The sequence below is a fragment of the Ceratotherium simum genome, chromosome 35, assembly GCF_057802395.1.
Source record: "Ceratotherium simum simum isolate JZ-2026a chromosome 35, ASM5780239v1, whole genome shotgun sequence".
NCBI lineage: Eukaryota > Metazoa > Chordata > Mammalia > Perissodactyla > Rhinocerotidae > Ceratotherium > Ceratotherium simum.
The window spans coordinates 31248927-31267361 of NC_141934.1; the positions used below are offsets into that span (position 1 = coordinate 31248927).

At 52.1% G+C, this 18435-nt stretch overlaps 1 protein-coding gene across 3 annotated transcripts; it reads left to right on the forward strand.

Moving 5' to 3' along the window:
* Positions 1–3072: 3072 nt before the first annotated feature.
* Positions 3073–18043, forward strand: PUS1 (pseudouridine synthase 1). 3 transcript variants are annotated; one of them, XM_087423499.1, is made up of 6 exons: positions 3073–3153; positions 3770–4007; positions 6330–6467; positions 10888–10990; positions 15163–15854; positions 17491–18043. In XM_087423499.1, the coding sequence occupies exons 2-6, from the start codon at positions 3780–3782 to the stop codon at positions 17536–17538; spliced, it is 1209 nt and encodes a 402-aa protein (XP_087279625.1). In that variant the 5' UTR covers positions 3073–3153; positions 3770–3779; the 3' UTR covers positions 17539–18043. The 3 variants fall into 3 exon arrangements, with proteins under 3 accessions (XP_087279625.1, XP_087279624.1, XP_087279626.1); XM_087423498.1 differs by lacking the exon at positions 3073–3153 and adding an exon at positions 3419–3576; XM_087423500.1 differs by lacking the exons at positions 3073–3153; positions 3770–4007; positions 6330–6467 and adding exons at positions 6773–7572; positions 7695–7802.
* Positions 18044–18435: the final 392 nt, after the last annotated feature.

The following is an 18435-nucleotide window of genomic DNA, read 5'->3' on the forward strand; positions in this document are numbered from 1 at the left end:
TGCATTTTTTAAGCTATATCTTGTTTTTATAAGTTAAAACTAACTTATTATTACCAAAAAGGCTCACCGCAGTATTACACTAAAGTTGGTGGAAAGGGAGCCTTGGAGGAAGTAGCAATGCCTCCAAAGGCTGGGTCCCAGAGGGGCCACTCCAGTCTGGCTTCCTCGAGTGTCTGCAGACAGGAAGGCGTGCACTGCGGGATGCGGCACCTTCCGCTCTGTGGGGCTTTTGGTATATCAGAGACAGAAACACCCAGAGAGGATGGACAATCATGGCATTTTGTTGTTGCTAAATTAATGGACTTTACTTTTTAGAGCAGTTTTAGGTCTGCAGAAAAATCATGAGGAAAATATAGTATGCTCCCTCTTCCCTGCGCCCCCCCATTTCCCCTATCGTGAACACCTACACTGCTGGGGTACACTTGTTACAACTGGAGAGTCTGTGTTGACATGTCATCATCACCCAGAGTCCACAGTTCACCTGAGGGTAAACATAGGGCTCACTGTTGGTGCTGGACATCCTGTGGGTTTGGACAAATGTGTGACACACGTGTCCACCACGACAGCGTCCAGAGCAGCTTCACGGCCCTGAAAGGCCTCTGCTCCACCTGCTCCTCCCCCTCCCCCGACCCCTGGCAACCACGGACCTCTTTACTGTCCCCACGGTTGTGACTTTTCCACCGCGTCCTAGCGTTGGAATCACACAGTACGTAGCCTTCTCAGACTGGCTTCTTTCTCTTAGTAATGTGCACTGAAGGTTCCTCCGTGTCTCTTCGTGACTTCAGAGCTCATTTCTTTCTGGTGCTGAATAACACTGCATTGTCTGGATGGACCGCAGTTTTATTTATCCGTTCCCCACCGAAGGGCAGCTTGGTGCTTCCAAGTTGTAGCGATTATGACTAAAGCTGTATAAAGGTCCGTGTGCAGGTGCCTGATGGTAAGGGGTGGGCTGGGCCTGGGAGTGCAGTGGCCACGAGGGAGGGGCTGGCTCCCACCTTCCTGTCCAAGGACCTCATGTGCCCTGCACATTCCCAGCACATTCACAGTGTACCCAGGCCCACAGGTCCCTCAGCCAGGAGGCTGCGCGTGGCTGCCTGCCCCCACCTATCGCAGCCCCCTGGGCACCTGTGCCAGCCCCACAGGCCTCAGTTTACCCTCCAGAGAACAGAGATGCAAGCTCGTCCGCTGTAGCTGGTGGGCTCTGAGGAGGGAGCAGGTATGGTGGTCACCTCTCTGTTTTCCTCTCATCCTCTCTCTCACCTGACAGTGGAGTTCTGACCAGCCAGGGTGCTCACCTTCCTGCCCGCCCCACTCCTAACAGGACCTTGGGGCAGGGCCCGGACAGGACACATGCCTCCATCCTCCCCGCCTGGTGGCCTGGCCTGGGGCTCTCCCAGTCAGGGGCTGGACTTGGCACAGCAGGGGCTAGGTCGGTGCTGAGACTGACCTCCCCCTGGCCTGGGTTTCTGTTCTGGCACCGAGAACTTCTGGTCCATATGGGCCAGGGAGAGAGACTGATTCTGCTTTCCCGGTAGCACAGCTCCAAGTCTCAGGGTCAAGTGTCACCGGCTCTCACCGGCTGGTTTAGTCCCTCGGCCCATCTTGACCCATCACAGTTGTCCAGGTCGTGCACTTGTGGATTGGCTCAACCTGGGGCCTCCATGGGCTGGGGAGGGGCTCACACCTCCTGAGCTGCAGAGGCTGAGGGCAAGGAAGGAGCATTCCCAGCACCAGGAATCTATATGGGAAGCAGGGTGGGGGGCGCTCTGTGAAGGTGGGGATGCTGTGTGAAGGTGGGGTGCTCTGTGTGGAGGTGACCCAATGCTTCCTAATGCTGCTCAGCCACCTGAGCTCCCAGGTCCCATGTGATCTTGACCTTTCCTCCCCCCTTGGAACCCACAGGTGGCTCTGCCCCTTCCTCAGAGGGGAGGGCTGTCCTGGGGGCTTGTTTAGCACAGGGGAGCTGTCCCCTCAACTGCGTGAGCTCTTTCTTAATACGGCTGAGAGGAGCCCGAGTGGAGTTTGGTCCAGGAGAGAGTGCTGGTTCACAGTGCTAATGCCCTGTGTGTCTCTGGCCTCTGGATAGTTCACACACATGAATGACACGCTGTTGGCCTTTGCATCTGGCTTCCTCTCTGAGCATGATGTTCTCAGGGGTCACTTGCGCTGTGGCGGGCATCAGTACTTGTGATTCATTCCCACCTGGCACCTGTTACTCTGTTTACTGACGGGTTCTGTCCTCCCTGGACTACCCTGCTGAACATAAGCTTCCCGAGGGCGGGGTCGTCTCCCATCATGCTCCCTGGTCTCTCCCAGCCTCTGGAAGGGATGGAACGGAGGAGGTCTCAGTAAACAGCTACCACCGAATGGTGCCTCTCCAGGGATGTCCCTGTGAGTCCCTCGAGCCTCTGGCTGCACTGTCTTCCTCCTGGGTGCTGTCGCTCAATCCGCCCAGCTGCGACGACGTTGAGACGCCCTCCCAAGCCCTTGAGCGCTGACGGTTTTCCCATCTGTGTCCTCCACTGGTTCCTAGAGAGTCCTCACTCCTGCGAGCTCTGACACAAGCCCGTGAGCACCCAGCACAACGCTCACTCTCCCGGGCTTTTGGGCTCCTCTCTGGGCCTCAGCTGCCTCATCTGTAAAATGCGGACAATGGAACCTTACTCAAAGTCTCATGAGGATTTAACAAGCTACAATGTGTCAAGCGACTAGAACAGCACCTGGCACACAACACATGCTTTATTATTACTGACTTGTGAGATAAAAAGTCTGGGAAGGCGCTGGTCTGCACACTGCCAAGCCAAGCGTGCCTTCCAAAGACCAGGGTGGTGCTTTGCCACTTGGTCGAGCCCTTGCGGAGGGCTCCACCTCTCTGCAACTCAGGTTCTGCTTCGGTAGTGGGGGCCCTATGGTGCCTGCTCCTTAGGGCGGGGAGAGGATTGAGTGAGTTAACACAGGAAACACGGAACACAGCCACGTGAGTCTTAGCTGCCAGGACAGTCGTCCCTCTGAGTCGCGCAGCCGCGGCCTGCGGCAGGGAAGCCCCGCCCAGTCACGCCCGGAAGACTTTTGTCCGCGCCGGGCCGCCATCCGCCGCGCGCTCCACTTCCGCCTTCGCCCACGTGGTCCGGCTGGCGCTCAGTCCCCGGCGCCGTGAGTGGGGCCGGGTGGGGACGCGCCCCTCTAGTCCTGGCGGGGCCGTTGGGGTCTCCCCGTCTGTCGAGGGGAAGCTGGTCGGGTGGGGCTGAGGTCGAGGGGGGAGCAGGAGGGACGGGGAGGTCAGAGGTCAGCCTAGGGGTAGGGGTCGTCGGAGGTTAGCCGCGGGCGGGGCTGGAGCGTGGGAGGGTTCCGGGGGAGGCCGGAGATCAAGAGGGACGGGTCGGGGGTGCCGGGGGAGGTCGGAGGTCAGGAGGAGTGGGGCTGGGGCGTCGGGGCTCCCGGAGGAGGTCGGGGTCGGGCGCGTGCCCCCCGCCACTGCTGGCCGTGCATGGGGGTCCGCAGCCTGCGGGCGGCGGCCGGGGCCCTGAGGAGAGCCTGCGGACCGTGGACCCCGCGCCTGGGACCGCGCCTCCTCTGGTAATGACCACGCACTTGTCGCGCCCCGGGCGGCTCGTGACGCCCCTGAGCCGGACTGCACGCCAAGTGCTGTCACCGGCCGGTTTCTCGGGGAAACCCAGGCCCTGCCGCTGTGGGGCGAGTCTGCAGTGAGCGCCGCGCTGGGATTCGAACTCCCGGGCTTCTTGTGCTCACACTCGCCCTGACTTTTCAGGTCGCCCCCCATGGCTGGGAACGTGAAGGCCCCCGCCCCCGTGGGGGCCGGGCAGGAGCAGGACAGGAAGGCCCAGAGTGGCTGGCAGGGCGGGGCCAGGACCTGGGAGGAAACGGAGCAGCAGGCGAAAAAGCTCAAGAGCAGCGGCGCCGAGTTCGGGGAGCAGCGCAGGAAGCTGCCCAAGCGGAAGATTGTGTTGCTCATGGCCTACTCGGGGAAGGGCTACCACGGCATGCAGGTGAGGGCGCCGCGGGCCAGCCCAGCTCTGACTCCTCTCGTGACCGCCGTGTAGCTTTGAGTAGGGACATTAGAGTGACGATGATCCAGTCAGGCCATAACAGGAAACCACAGGAAATGGGGCTTGTTCTTCTCCCCCACTTTTCACAGTTGTCGTGTGGGTCCCATCAAGCAGGATGTAGATTGGAATCCATCCACCTGAGATGCTGTGCTGGGGCTTTCCCGCGTCTCCCGAGGTGGTGAAGGGGCCAGCTCTGGTCGGCGGTGGTGCAGGGGCCAGCTCTGGTCGGCGGTGGTGCAGGGGCCAGCTCTGGTCGGCGGTGGTGCAGGGGCCAGCTCTGGTCGGAGGTGGTGCAGGGGCCAGGTCTGGCCGGAGGTGGTGCAGGGGCTAGCTCTGCCACTGACCAGTGCTGTGGCCTTGAGCAAGTGATTGAAACTCTCACTGCCGCCTTCCCTCGTCTGTGGGGTGGGGCGGTCACAGCAGCGACTCTGGGGCATGAAGACTCAGCAGGCTCACTGGTGCTGTGTTCTGAGAACCGTGGATAGCGCCGAGGAAGCTCAGAATCGGCTGTTAGTGTTTGTCAGGTACGTTAAGGTGACAGAGTGTGGACAAGCAATCACGCTGCAGAATTCTCTACCCAGCCCATCAGTTTGATTCTGCTCTGAAAGCCAGAGGATCTAGATGGCCTGCAAATGCACGTAGATTTTCTTCTTGTTCCTCGTAGTCAACTCTGTAGCTCTTAAACTTTGGTTCTTTGTTCTTTAAACTTCTTTAAGCTTGACTCACAGTAAGAAATTCACTGTTGGGGCCGACCCGGTGGCGTAGCGGTTAAGTTTGCATGCTCTGCTTCAGCGGCCCGGGGTTCGCAGGTTCGGATCTTGGGTGCGGACCTACGCACTGCTTACCAAGCCATGCTGTGGCAGGCATCCCACGTATAAAGTAGAGGGAGATGGGCACGGATGTTAGCTCAGAGCTAATCTTCCTCATGAAAAAAGAAAGAAAGAAAGAGAAAACAATGCGTAACCTTACCAAGAGTTATGGTAACTTTTACGTGAATAATAGTAGTAATAAGATGCTTCGCATCCTATTTTATTTTTACACAAGTAGTATAGGTCACACCCATGAAACTAATCTCGTGACCACTGGGAGACTGTGACTATGGGTCAGAAAACGTTCCTTCAGTGTAACTTAGCCCCCAGCCTTAGTAGGAACAGAGACCACCTCTGCTGTTCCTTGTGGATGACTGAAATGCTTTTTTGAGGGTGATTTTGATTACATGGGTTTTTGCCTTAGGTGCTGTCTTGAGAACTTTGAGAAAATGTCCATCATCTTCTTTTTGCCTCAGTTTCCCCAATAGGGAAAAGGGTGTGGAGAGTGACAGTAGCTCACAGGGCTGACAGAAGGACAAATTGAGATATGTGGAAGTGTTGTTATCTCTGTTTTTTCCCCCCCACCTTCCATCACCTCCCACCTATAGCGTAGATGTCACCACTCGGCCACCTTCCTCACTGCCTTGGCCCTATCCCTGTTTGTTGATATCCATTCCCATCATTTGAGGAGCATTTATTACTTGATGCTGAGTAAAGGGATTGTACCTAAATTGCCGTGGGAACTGTAAGGTAGACTTTGGGAAGAACTTCACTGCTGTGTTGGGTCTTGGCGAAGTGCTCGCAGGCCCTTGTGTCGCTTGTGTTGGAAAGGTTTCCTCTGAGAATAGTCAGGATGCTGATCTCACTAATGTCATAGGGTCCTGCAGGCACTGGGTTATGGTTAGGGCAAGCTGAGATGGATAGCATTAGGGAGGTTCTAGAAGCAGTGGGTGTCTTTCCCTGGTATTCAGTAATCACGGGAGGTTGTACAGGCTGGTCACATGGACTGAAGGGTTTGGGAAATGCCAGGGATGCCAAACCCAGCCCCTGCTGGCGGTATCCTGGGGTGGGTTTCCCCCTTTGAGCCAAGGGGCCCCCCTTCCTGCAGTGATGAGGGGGGTGTCCCTCTGCAGCTGGGTGCTGCAGACAGATGGGTGTCCAGCAGGAGGAGTACTGGTCTCAGATCTGACCAGGAGGGAGGAAACGGTGTCTCAGGTGATGCCTATTGTTGGTTGTTTCACCTGGCTGCCCAGGGTGGGGAGTTTCTAGAGACTGTGGGTACCCCCAGGTAGCTTTCCTACTTGGCATGGGTGGAGGAAGAGCTGCAGTGTGTCCCTACGGCCACAGGTGTGGGCACACTCCACAGGCCCCCTACCTGGAGCAGCCTGCACCCAGGGCCCCTGATGTGTGGGTAGTGACTGAAAAACAATTTGTTTTCTTCTCTTTTCCTCAGAGGAATGTTGGGTCCTCGCAATTCAAGACCATCGAGGATGACTTGGTGTCCGCCCTGGTCCGGTCAGGCTGTATTCCTGAAAATCATGGTGAAGACATGAGGAAAATGTCCTTCCAGCGGTGCGCCCGGACAGACAAGGTAGGTGCCTGTCTCTGCAGGCACAAGTGGCACCTGGGCCTGCTGGTCTGTGTTTTGTCTTTGACTGCCCTCGTCCCACTTTCCATCCTAGTGTCTTTATCTGTCAAGACTCTTGGTTACGAATGACAGATGCACAAATCAAGCTAGTTTAAATGCAAAGAAAGTTGTTGCCTTGTGTTACTGCGACGCCCAGGAGCATTTCCAGCCCAGGTGTTGCAGGACGTGAGGTGCTCGCCGCTGGCAAGACTCTGTGTCCTCGCGGTCTGTGCCTTCTCCTCTGTCGCCCCTGCAGGTGGCATGGTGGTCATGACATCTCCGGCCTTAGATCCATCCATCTCAGGCTCCCAGTGCAGATCGGATCGTGTGGCTGCAAAGTGAAGCCACACTTGTGATGTTACCTTTTCTAGTAGCTACAGTCAAAAGGAAAGAGAAAATTGGTTTTAATAATCGATTTTGTTTAACTCAGTATATCCAGGATAGTCTTGTCTTAACGTGTAATCAATATAAAAAACAATCAACGGGATATATTTTCCATTCTTTGGGTCTGTGTGCCAAGTCCCTGAAATCCAGTGTGTATTCCACAGTCACCGCACATCTCTATCACATGAGCCACATCTTGTGAACTCAGGAGCCAGGGGTGCCTGTGGGCTAGCCCTGTCCACTCAGTCACAAGATCAAGTCCCTCTGTCTGATTGGCTTGTGCATCTGTCCCAGGTGCAGTCACTCGCCAGCATGGCAGCTGTGCTGGGTGGTCCCGCCACGCCACGTTTCTGAGTGTAGGACTGGTATGGGTAGGGGCTCCCCACAGGAGAATGGAGGGGTGTCGCCGAGGCAGGGCCTGGGTGCCGGCAAGTAGGACAACAGGGCACAGAGAACGTAAGCTCTTCTCTAGTAGGTATGATTATTTATTTATTTATTTTCCCCCCAAAGCCCCAGTAGATAGTTGTATGTCATAGCTGCACATCCTTCTAGTTGCTGTATGTGGGACGTGGCCTCAGCACGGCCGGAGAAGCAGTGTGTTGGTGCACGCCCAGGATCCGAACCCGGGCCCCCAGCAGCAGAGCGCACGCACTTAACCGCTAAGCCACAGGGCCGGCCCCATCTAGTAGGTATAAAACACAATGCACGCCACACCTTTCACCCTGCCCCTCAGAAACCCTGGCTCAGAATGCACCTCTGCAGCCTCCTAGGTCAGTGGGAATCTGTCCCAGACGTAGCCTTTTGCAGGTCAGGGTCCTGGGAATCGGAATAACATCTAGTTTCAAAGGTACACAGGTCCCCTGGGATCCGAAGGCCTGGGCCAGAACCCCAGAACTGGAGCCATTGCACAGACAGGTAAGAAGGAAAACGAGACCCACACGTTCCCTTCTCGTAGGTGACGTGATAACGTAACTGATGGCTCAAGGAAGGGGTCCTGTGGTTCTTCATGGTTTTCGTTTCCTCTTTAATTCTTCCATTTACAGCTCTCTGATTGTTTTCAAGGCAGAAAAAAAGTAGACATTTCCCTGAGCTAATAAAGAGAGCATTTCAAAATATGGTGCTAGCATTTATTTTAATTTGCACTGTTATTAGATGGTTTTATTCTAATGTGTTTTCTTTCTTACAATTTGGGGAACCTAAAGAAGTGAAAACCTCTGACACTAACATCCCAACACCAGGCATCCAGCCCCTCGGACGAACAAATGATAACATTTTGTTAGTTTTTGCTTTAGATTAAAAAAAATAGCTTTATTGAGATATAATTCACTCCCATACAATTTGCCCATTTATTGTGTGCAATTCGATGGTTTCTAGTGTGTTTGCAGAGTTGTGCGGCCATCACACAGTCAATCTTGGAACATTTTCATCATCCCTAAAAGATCCCCGTATCCTTTAGCTATCACCCCATCCCCACCAGCGTGTCCAGAATATTCTTATTTCAACATCATGAATGCAAAAAGATTAGCAATGAGACATATTTCCATTCGTTTTTTGTACTAAGTCTTTGAAATCCATTGTGTATTTCCCACTAACAGCACCTCAATTCAGAACAGCCTGTTTCATGCACTCAGTAGCCCCCAAATGCCTCAGTATTAGAGAGTGTGGGTCTGGAGTATGGTGAATTTGGCTTGTATAACATCTCACCAGTTTAGTTTTTGTCTTTTTTTTTTTCCTCTCCAATTTTTTTTTTTTTTTGAGGAAGATTGGCCCTGAGCTAACATCTGTTGCCAATCTTCCTCTTTTTCTTTTTTCTCCCCAAGGCCCCAGTACATAGTTGTGTATCATAGTTGTAGTTCCTCTACGTGGGATGCCACCTCTGCATGGCCTGATGAGCAGTGAGGGGGTCCCCGCCCGGGATCCGAACCAGCGAACCCTGGGCTGCTGAAGCGGAGTGCGCAAACTTAACCGCTACGCCACGGGGCCGGCCCCCCCCAATTTTTTATTTGGAAGAATTTCAAACCTTCAGAAGTCTCGGCAACAATGCGGTGAATGCCCAAAGAGTCTTCCCCTAGATTCAGCAGTGATGAAGTTTTGCCATATTTGTTTTCTATTTGTCTACCTCCTTTTTTTCTCTTTAAACAGAACCCTTTGGGGGCCAGCCCCGTGGCGTAGCGGTTAAGTGCGCACGCTCTGCTGTTGGCAGCCTGGGTTCATATCCCGGGCATGCACCACTTGTCAAGCCATGCTGTGGCGGCCTCCCACATAAAGTAGAGGAAGATGGGCACGGTTGTTAGCTCAGAGCCGGTCTTCCTCAGCAAAAAGAGGAGGATTGGCATGGATGTTAGCTCAGGGCTGATCTTCCTCACAAAAAAAAAAAACAGAACCCTTTGAGAGTAAGTTGTAGGCACCATCACCTTTCACCCTGAAACACATCAGGATTAGTCTCCTAAGGACGAGGCCGTGTCTGAGCCCTCAGTGTAACTAGCACCCTTGGGTAGTTCAGCGTTGACATGATCCCATTTCCTAACGTGCTTTGGTTTTTGTTATTGATCCAGCACCTAACACAGGGGCATTGGTTGTGTTCAGTTGTCATGTCTTTTGAGTTTCCTTGAGTCTCCTTGCCTCCTTTCTGTCTTTCCTGATGTGATGTTTTGACAGTTCAGGCCAGTCGTTTTGAAGACTGTCCGCAATCTGGACTTACCTGATTGTTCTCATGACTTGATTCAGATAGAGTTTTTGTGGCAGGAATATTACATGTGCTGCACTATGGTCTGTTTTCTTTGCATATATTTTTTAAATCTTTCTAGAAAATGTGACGATGATACACAGAAAGGTTCTCATAACATCCATGTAAAGTAAAACGTTTTTTTATATATAATTTTATTTATTTATTTATTTTTCCCCCAAAGCCCCAGTAGATAGCTGTATGTCATAGTTCCACATTCTTCTAGTTGCTGTATGTGGGACGCAGCCTCAGCGTGGCTGGAGAAGCAGTGCGTCAGTGCGCGCCCGGGATCCGAACCCGGGCCGCCAGCATCAGAGCGCACGCACTTAACCGCCAAGCCACGGGGCCCGCCCGTAAAACGTGATTCTAAGGTGGACGCCTGGGTAGTCCCGGCTGAGGTCAACACAGGACCCTGCCCCATCCCAGGGGCCCTCCTTGTCCACTTCTGAATCACACCTCTTCCCTCTCCCTGCAAGTTACTACGGTCTTGACTTTTATGAAACTTGCTTTTAGAAAAAAACATATAATATGCAGATGGTAAAGTGCACTCATCTTCACTGTAGAGCCTGATCGTTTTTACCTGTGTAACCAGCACCCCATCCCTGTCTGAGTCATGACCCCGCTGCCCCACAGGATAACTCTGTTGTGACTTAGATGGTGATCTCTTCCTTGCTTTGCCTCGCAGTTCTCTCGTCTCAGTTGCATTTTCTTTTTTCCCAAGTTGCTGAGAGTCACATCTGAGGTGGGGCTTTGTTTCCTCTCTGCATAACGTCATATGTTCCTTGGTTTAAGTTTTGTGGGGCTTTGAAGTCGTTTGTAATATTCTGTAAGTTAGGCTGCACTCTCTCCCTTGGTATATAGAGCCTTGTGCTTCTACCTGGTTCTTCCCTTCAGAGGCATTTTGTGTGTGTGTGTGAGGGAGATCAGCCCTGAGCTAACATCTGCCAACCCTCCTCGTTTTGCTGAGGAAGACTGGCCCTGAGCTAACATCCATGCCCATCTTCCTCCACTTTATGTGAGACGCCGCCACAGCATGGCCTGACAAGCGGTGCAACTGGGTGTGCGCCCAGGATCTGAACCCGGGCCGCCAGCAGCAGAGCACATGCACTTAACCGCTACACCACCGTACCAGCCCCAGATGTGTTTCTAAGAGCAGAATTCCTCCATGAAAAGATGTTCATGGGGTTATTCTGTTTAAAAGATCACCTTGCAGAGTGTTGTGCTTAAAGAGCAAGGCCCAGCTGGCCTCTCCTGCCCGTTCTGCTTCCTTTGCAGGGTGTGTCCGCAGCTGGCCAGGTGGTGTCCCTGAAGGTGTGGCTGATTGACGACATTTTAGAAAAGATCAACAGCCACCTTCCGTCTCACATTCGGATATTGGGTAAGCCTTGCTGTGCAGGGGCTGCACAAGGGTGGTGGCTGGTCTCGCAGAGACACGAAATTTCTTCTGTCACCAAATTTCTCTGGTGCAGAGTTAAGACAACAGACTTGTTGCTTAATAGTTGGAAGGAGTGATTATGAGTCATCTGCTCAAAGAGTTCAGTATTCCCACCTCCTTCAGAAAGGGATGCAGCTGGATTGACAGACTTTCCACGTCCCCTGATTGCAGTGCCTTGGTGCTGTACAAGCCTGTGTTAACCTAACACTGGAGATATAAAAGTCCATATTTGGTAAAGTTAAAACAGGCGATTATTCCCTTTTAGAACAGGCTTGATAAATGGGATTTTTAGGTCTTGTTTTTTTTTTTAATCCAGTCTGACTCTGCCTTTTAAGTGGCGTTTATATGCCATTTATGTTTAGTGTGGTATTGGGATGGCTGGTGTAGCTCTTGCCATCTGTCTCTCTTTGTTCCATCTGGCATTTGTTTCCCTTTTCTTCTTTTTCTGCTTTCTTTTGGGTTAATTGATAGTTGTTATAATTCCGTTTAAGTATCACCTTGGTTGCCTTGTTAGCTATAACTCGCTGTGGGTTTTTAATGATTGCTTTGGGGTTTAAAGCAAGGATTGGCAAACTTTTTCTGTTGAAGGCCAGGCAGCAAAATATTTTAGACTTTGTGGCCACACAGATTATGGTTTCTGTTGCATGTAGTTTATTTAATTATTATTATTATTTTTTAAGTTTATTTATTTATTTATTATTTTTGTGTGTGTGTGTGAGGAAGATCAGCCCTGAGCTAACATCTGTGGCCAATCCTCCTCTTTTTGCTGAGGAAGACTGGCCCTGGGCTAACATCTGTGCCAGTCTTCCTCCACTTTATATGGGACGCTGCCACAGCATAGCTTGACAAGCGGTGCGTCAGTGCGTGCCTGGAATCCAAACCCCGGGCTGTCGCAGCGGAGCACATGCACTTAACCGCTACACCACCAGGCTTGCCCCTGCATGTATTTTTTTTAAACCACCCTTTCCGTCTTTGCTCACAGGCTGTACAAAAATATTCATTGTTTTGGGCCTAGTTTGCCAGTCCTGGGTTAAAGCATCTGTCTCTAACTTACCACAGTCTGTTTCAAATGAAGCCATACCACTTTGTGTATAGTCTAAAAACTACAACAACATAGTTGCATCTCTCCCCTCTTGGCCTTTGTGCTGTTGTGGATGTCTATTTTGTGTCTATATATGTTATAAACCCCATACTATGTTGTTGTTATTTTTTCTTTAAGCAGCCAATTAAAAAAAATTTTTAAGTGCTTTTTAAAATGCACTTTTAGGGGCCAGCCTGGTGGCATAGCGGTTAAGTGTGTGTGCTCCGCTGCGGCAGCCTGGGGTTCAGATCCTGGGTGTGCACCAACGCACCGCTTGTCAAGCCGTGCTGTGGTGGTGTCCCATATAAAGTAGAGGAAGATGGGTGCAGATGTTAGCCCAGGGCCAGTCTTCCTCGGCAAAAAAGAGGAGGATTGGCAGATGTTAGCTCAGGGCTAATTTTCCTCACAAAAAAATAAAAATAAAACAATAAATAAAATGCACTTTCATGCATTTAAAATGCACTTATTGTATGTCAGTTATTATAACTGACATATAGTAAACCACATATTTCAGCATACAATGAAGAAGCTTTGATATGTGTGTACACCTCTGAAACCATCCCAGTTAAGACACTGAGCCTCTCCGTCACCCCCAGAAGATGGGGACCCACCCCTGCCCCTGTCCTCACCAGGCAACCGCTGATCTGCTTACTGTCACTATAGATTAGTTTGTATTTTTAAAGCTCTGTGTAAATGGAATCATAGTATATGTACTCTTTTGTCTGGGTTCTTTCATAGAGCCTAGTTAACGATTCCTTCCCGTTGTGTCTATGCAGTGTGTTCCTTTATATTGCCGCATGGTGTCCCATTGTGTGGATTTGCCATAATTGTTTGTCCATTACCTGGTGAGGGACATTTGGGGTGTCTCCAGTTTTGGGCTATTACAAATCAAGTTGCTATGAACATTTGGTACAAGTTATAAACAGGATTCTTTTGTTTGTTTTCTTTTTTTTTTTCATTTTATTGAGGTCTTATTGGTTTATAACTGTGTAATTTCAGGTGTACATTATATATAAGTTTCTGTAAACAGGATTCTTTTTTTTTTTTTTTTTTTTTGGTGAGGAAGATTGGACCTAAGCTAATACCTGTTGCCAGTCTTCTTCTTTTTGCTGAGGAAGATTGGCCTTGAGCTAACATCTCTGCCCGTCTGCCTTTACTTTGTATGCGGGACGCCTCCACAGCATGGCTTGATGAGCGATATGTCGGTCCGCACCTGGGATTCGAACCTGTGAACCCCAGGCCGCCAAAGTGGAGCACTTGAACTTAACCACTATGCCACCAGGCTGGCCCCATGTAAACAGGATTCTTAACGCAGCGTCAGTAACCCTTGTTGATTACTTTGCCCACTATTGAATTTATTTTTCATATAATATAGTTTTATTTTTATCATACTGTGGTCTTTCTCTGCCTCGTGAGGAAAAGTCCCTCCTGAAAAACTCCTCCTGGAGTAAATTCTCTTAAAGTTCCATTTGATACCTTTTACCATTCATTTCCACAGGAAATATTTTAATGTGTTCCACAGATTATTCCCCAGTTTGCTAAAACAATACCATACCCCGTACACAACTATTTCATAGTTAGCACTACTTGTTATATAACGGCACTTTCCCTCATTAATGGCCCAGGATTGTGCTTGTCTGACAGCACTTTCCCGCCTCTCCTGGCAATTACGTCCTGCACAACTAAAACGATGTGCCCAAAGCGTACTCGCGATGCTCAGTGTTGATGAAATTGAATTTTTTTTTCCCCTTTTTCTCCCCAAAGCCCCATTAGATATTTGTATGACATAGTTGCACATCCTTCTAGTTGCTGTCTGTGGGACGCGGCCTCAGCATGGCCAGACAAGCGGTGCGTCGGTGCGTGCCCAGATCTGAACCTGGGCCGCCAGTAGTGGAGCGTGTGCACTTAACCGCTAAGCTACGGAGCTGGCCCTGAAATTGAATTTTTAACGCAGAGAGAAAAAAACAAAACTAAAGTTACCCGAAAGTCAAACACAATGGTGGACACAAAACAGGCACCACTGTGCAGATGCTCCCAAGGTCGCAGCTGCCTTGAACCAGCAGCCCCAGGGCTGGACAGGCGCCCTGCCTGGAGGCACCCCGCTGCTCGTCGGGCTGTGGAGTCCACATCGACCCTTGTAGATAGGAGACCAGAGTTGGGTTTTAAGTCAATCTCCTTGTGAGGTTGAATCCTTGTAACCCAGTGGCCCGACACTCTTGGGTTATGACTGCAGCTCCCTTCCTGAGGACACTTGCGTCACCAAGTGTGTCCAGGGACAAGGAGAGCGCTTCCTCGTCCCTGGCTCCTGGAAACCATCCTCGCTAATGGTTCTTGCTACTCTTCCAGAAAGTTTCCATACAAATACAGACATACGTGTGTTTCCATTCTTCCCACAAATGGAATCCCCCTGCATGTAGTTCTTCATTTTGCTGTTTTTATTTTTTCACTTCATAGTCAAATATTTATTGATCATCTGTGGGTGCTGAGAGCCCTCAAGGTGCTGGGTCTCTGGGAGGAGACCGAGCCTCAGTTCCTGGGGACTTGCTTCTGATCTTCAGGGGCTGCCTCCTCTCATTCTACAAATATTCTAGAGTATATTTGATCATTTTCCTATTGCTGGACTTTTTAAGTTTCCATTTTGTTTTTGCTATTGAACACGGTGCTGCCTCTGTGGCCTCACCTGCAGAATAACTTGTAGCGAGTGGGTTCTGGGTCATTGTCACACTCCTGGTCCACAGCGTAGTTTAGTCTGCACGCAGAGCGGGAGCAGCTCCGAGTCAGCGCAGGGCAAGGGCAAGAGCAGGATCTCCCTGCACCTAGGCCAGCCCTGGGCTTTAACACACACTGAAGTGTTTGTTGTGTTGATTTGTTTACCTCTGAGATGGCGCGTCCGCAGGCTTAGGATTTAGTGCACGGAAGCCGGGTCTCTTTAGGACCCGTCCACGTTCGGGAGTAGAGATGCCGGTGCTCAGACCTGGTCAGCACACTTGGTGCCTTAGATGCCTTCCTCCTCATTTACTTTTTCTCCCCCAAGGACTGAAGAGAGTCACGGGCGGCTTCAACTCCAAGAACAAATGTGACGCCAGGACCTACTTCTACATGCTGCCCACGTTTGCCTTCGCCCACAAGGACCGCGACGTGCAGGACGAGACCTACCGGCTGAGCGCGGAGACGCTGCAGAGGGTGAACAGGCTCCTCGCCTGCTACAAGGGCACCCACAACTTCCACAACTTCACCTCGCAGAAGGGGCCCCGGGAGCCCAGCGCCCAGCGCTACATCCTGGACATGTACTGCGAGGAGCCCTTCGTGCGGGAGGGCATGGAGTTTGCGGTGATCAAGGTGAAGGGGCAGAGCTTCATGACGCACCAGATCAGGAAGATGGTCGGCCTGGTGGTGGCCATCGTCAAGGGCTATGCCCCCGAGAGCGTGCTGGAGCGCAGCTGGGGGGAGGCGAAGGTGGACGTGCCCAAGGCGCCGGGGCTTGGCCTCGTCCTGGAGCGGGTGCACTTTGAGAAGTACAACCAGCGCTTCGGCAATGACGGACTGCACGAGCCGCTGGACTGGGCGCGCGAGGAGGCGGAGGTCGCGGCCTTCAAGGAGCAGCACATCTACCCCACCATCGTCAGCACTGAGCGGCACGAGAGGTCCATGGCGCAGTGGCTGAGCACCCTGCCCGTGCACGACTTCAGCGCCACTGCCCACGCGGCAGCCGGCCCAGGCGCCGAGGTGGGGCTGGGGCCACGGGGCTGGTGCGGGCCCTTCCACAAGCTCAGCCAAGTGCTTGTCCACATCTGTCGCTCTCTGTGGCTAAGCTTCTAACCCACCGTGCACTGGTGTCTTTGTGCCCCTCGTATAGATGAGCAAGCTGAGGCACAGAGAGGTGTGTCATTCCCCCAAGGTTGCACAGCAATGGGAGGAGCAGGGCCAGGGTTTAGGACCGAGTGGCCAGTGACCCAAAACGCTGCCTTGTGCTCGCTCCCCACTCAGTGCGTAGTGACCCTGGTTGAGGGACATGCTCGGTGGCCTGTCTTGCCGTTTGTGAGATGGAGGTGACAGTAGGACTTCCTCGGGTAGATGCTGCTGTTTGGTTAGCACACGTCTGTCGTTAAACCCACTCCAGACGTGGAGTCACTTGAGAGGCGCCCGGGATGCTCAGCTGCCGGGCGTTCTCTTTGCCCGCTCTGGGTGGCCTTCCTCTCCGGGCCCCACAGTGGCCCCCCGTCTGGAAGGGGAAGGCCGTCTGGGTAAGGCTGTACTTCGGCCCAGCCCTCCCGGAGTCCTCTGCTCTGCCGGCTCTGCTCCATGAGCACTGGGGCCGGCTTGCTTCATTTACCTCCCAGGGACCCGGCTCGAAGTTAACTCGCCAGTTAGCTAACTACTGACTGTATCTTAGAAGGAGAACAGCCCTGATGTGAGGCGCTGGAGCTAAAAGCATCTCAAGTTGGAGTTTTACTGTAGCTCTCAATTCTTCTGTGCCCTGGGTGACTGAGGTCCTCAGAGCCCATGTTCCTCGTGGCGGCCCAGCAGGTTTTCAAAGGGTGAAATTCCCACCGGGAGCTCTGGGAGATTTCTTCCCATTATCTAGATTAAAACGTTGTCCTTCCTCCACACCTGGGCTGGTAAACTTACGTGCATACAGGTCAGGAGAGCAAGTGAAGTGGGCTGGGTGTAAGGAAAGCAGGAGTGCAGGTCAGACGATAAATGGCACTGTCAGGGAGGCGATACGGATTGTTGGAGACTGTGGCAACAGGCGAGCTCTTGTTCCATGTGAAGGGGGCTATTACAGCTCAGCGCTAGCTAGTGGTGGCCGCACGGGAAGGGGGGCTCAGTGTTGTTAGAACTTAACTGTTTTCAAGAGAAACTGGCATTCCAGAATCTTATGTGAAATCTTCATCCTTTAAATGTGATGGTTATTAATTTTCCCAAGCACTATGATGCCAAATGGAGCACATGTGCAGATCTGACCTCGGGTTCAGACTTTGCCCTCCGCCTGATTCCCACGAATAGAAGCTTCTGACCGTCTGCTGTCTTTACACTCTGCCAAGGGGCCTACACGTGTCCAGTTTTGGAGTAGCCCAATTGTATGTCCCCGAGGTCATTGCAGCCTCTGGGGTTCTGAAGGAGCCCAATCAAGAACCCCTTCTTGTCCCCAGCTCTTGGCTTTCCCTGCTTGAGTCAGGTTCTGGAACCAGTTAAGAGAAGGAGGCTGAGAACAAACACTTCATTCCCGACAAGGCAGGCTTGGCAGACGGGCTCCTGATGCTGAGCCCGCCGTGGGCAGCTCTGGCAGCCCTCGTCACAGGACGTGCCCACCCCGGGCGGTGGCCCACACAGCCGCTCTCCTGTCTGCTCTCGTTTGCAGGTCCCCAGCCCCCTGGAAGGCAGTGAAGGGGACGGAGACAGCGACTGAGGCACGGGCCGCCCACCAGAGCGTCTTGGAGTTGGTCTGCGATAGGGCTGCATTCCTCGCTGAGACAGGAGAGCCTAGCTCTGGCCTCGCAACCTCAGGATCTGGAGACCTGCATCACTGCGTTTTCATCCAGGGAGAACCTGCCGCAAATCTCTTTTCAGCTTGTGTGTAGACTACATACACTTCAGCATGTAAAGAGACTTTTTTTTTTTTTTTTTGTGAGGAAGACTAGCCCTGAGCTAACGTCTGTGGCCAATCCTCCTCTTTTTTGCTGAGGAAGATTGGCCCTGGGCTAACATCCGTGCCCATCTTCCTCTACTTTATATGGGATGCCGCCACAGCATGGCTTGACAAGCGGTGCATCGGTGGGCGCCCGGGATCTGAACGTGCGAACCCTGGGCCGCTGAAGCGGAGCGCGAGCACTTAACCGCTGTGCCACCCACCGGACCTGAAGACACTATTTTTTTAAAGAAGCAATTTTCTTATTAAATAAGTACAAACTTTGCTTAGTCACTCCTTCTTTTACCTTTTTCTTGGTCTTTTCCATGTTTCTTTCATTGAGAGAGATGAAAGGAGCACTGTGTGCTGTGTTAGGAACAGACCCGGCTCTGCCTCCACTGGGAGCTGGGAGTGTGCGGGAGTCCCCTGGGCAGACAGGCTCCGTGTGGCTCTGGCGGGCTGAGGCCAGAGCAGGTGCAGCGAGAGGCTCTTATCCGAACTTGCTGTTAAGCTGTCAGGATGGGGCTTGGCTGTGTGTAGTGGAAGCCTGTTATGAGAGGTTCGGGGATTCGATCGGAGACGTATTATGTTATGAGAGGTTCGGGGATTCAATCGGAGACGTAAAAGACACTTTCCACTCCAAACAAATGGACTGAAGGTATATTTTATTATATAGAG

Coding starts and splice junctions, on each gene's coding strand:
- PUS1 (XM_087423498.1), top strand. CDS start 3,488: ATGGGGGTCCGCAGCCTGCGGGCGGCGGCCGGGGCCCTGAGGAGAGCC. Junction 3,577..3,769: donor CTGGGACCGCGCCTCCTCTG/GTAATGACCACG, acceptor CTGACTTTTCAG/GTCGCCCCCCATGGCTGGGA. Junction 4,008..6,329: donor AGGGCTACCACGGCATGCAG/GTGAGGGCGCCG, acceptor TCTTTTCCTCAG/AGGAATGTTGGGTCCTCGCA.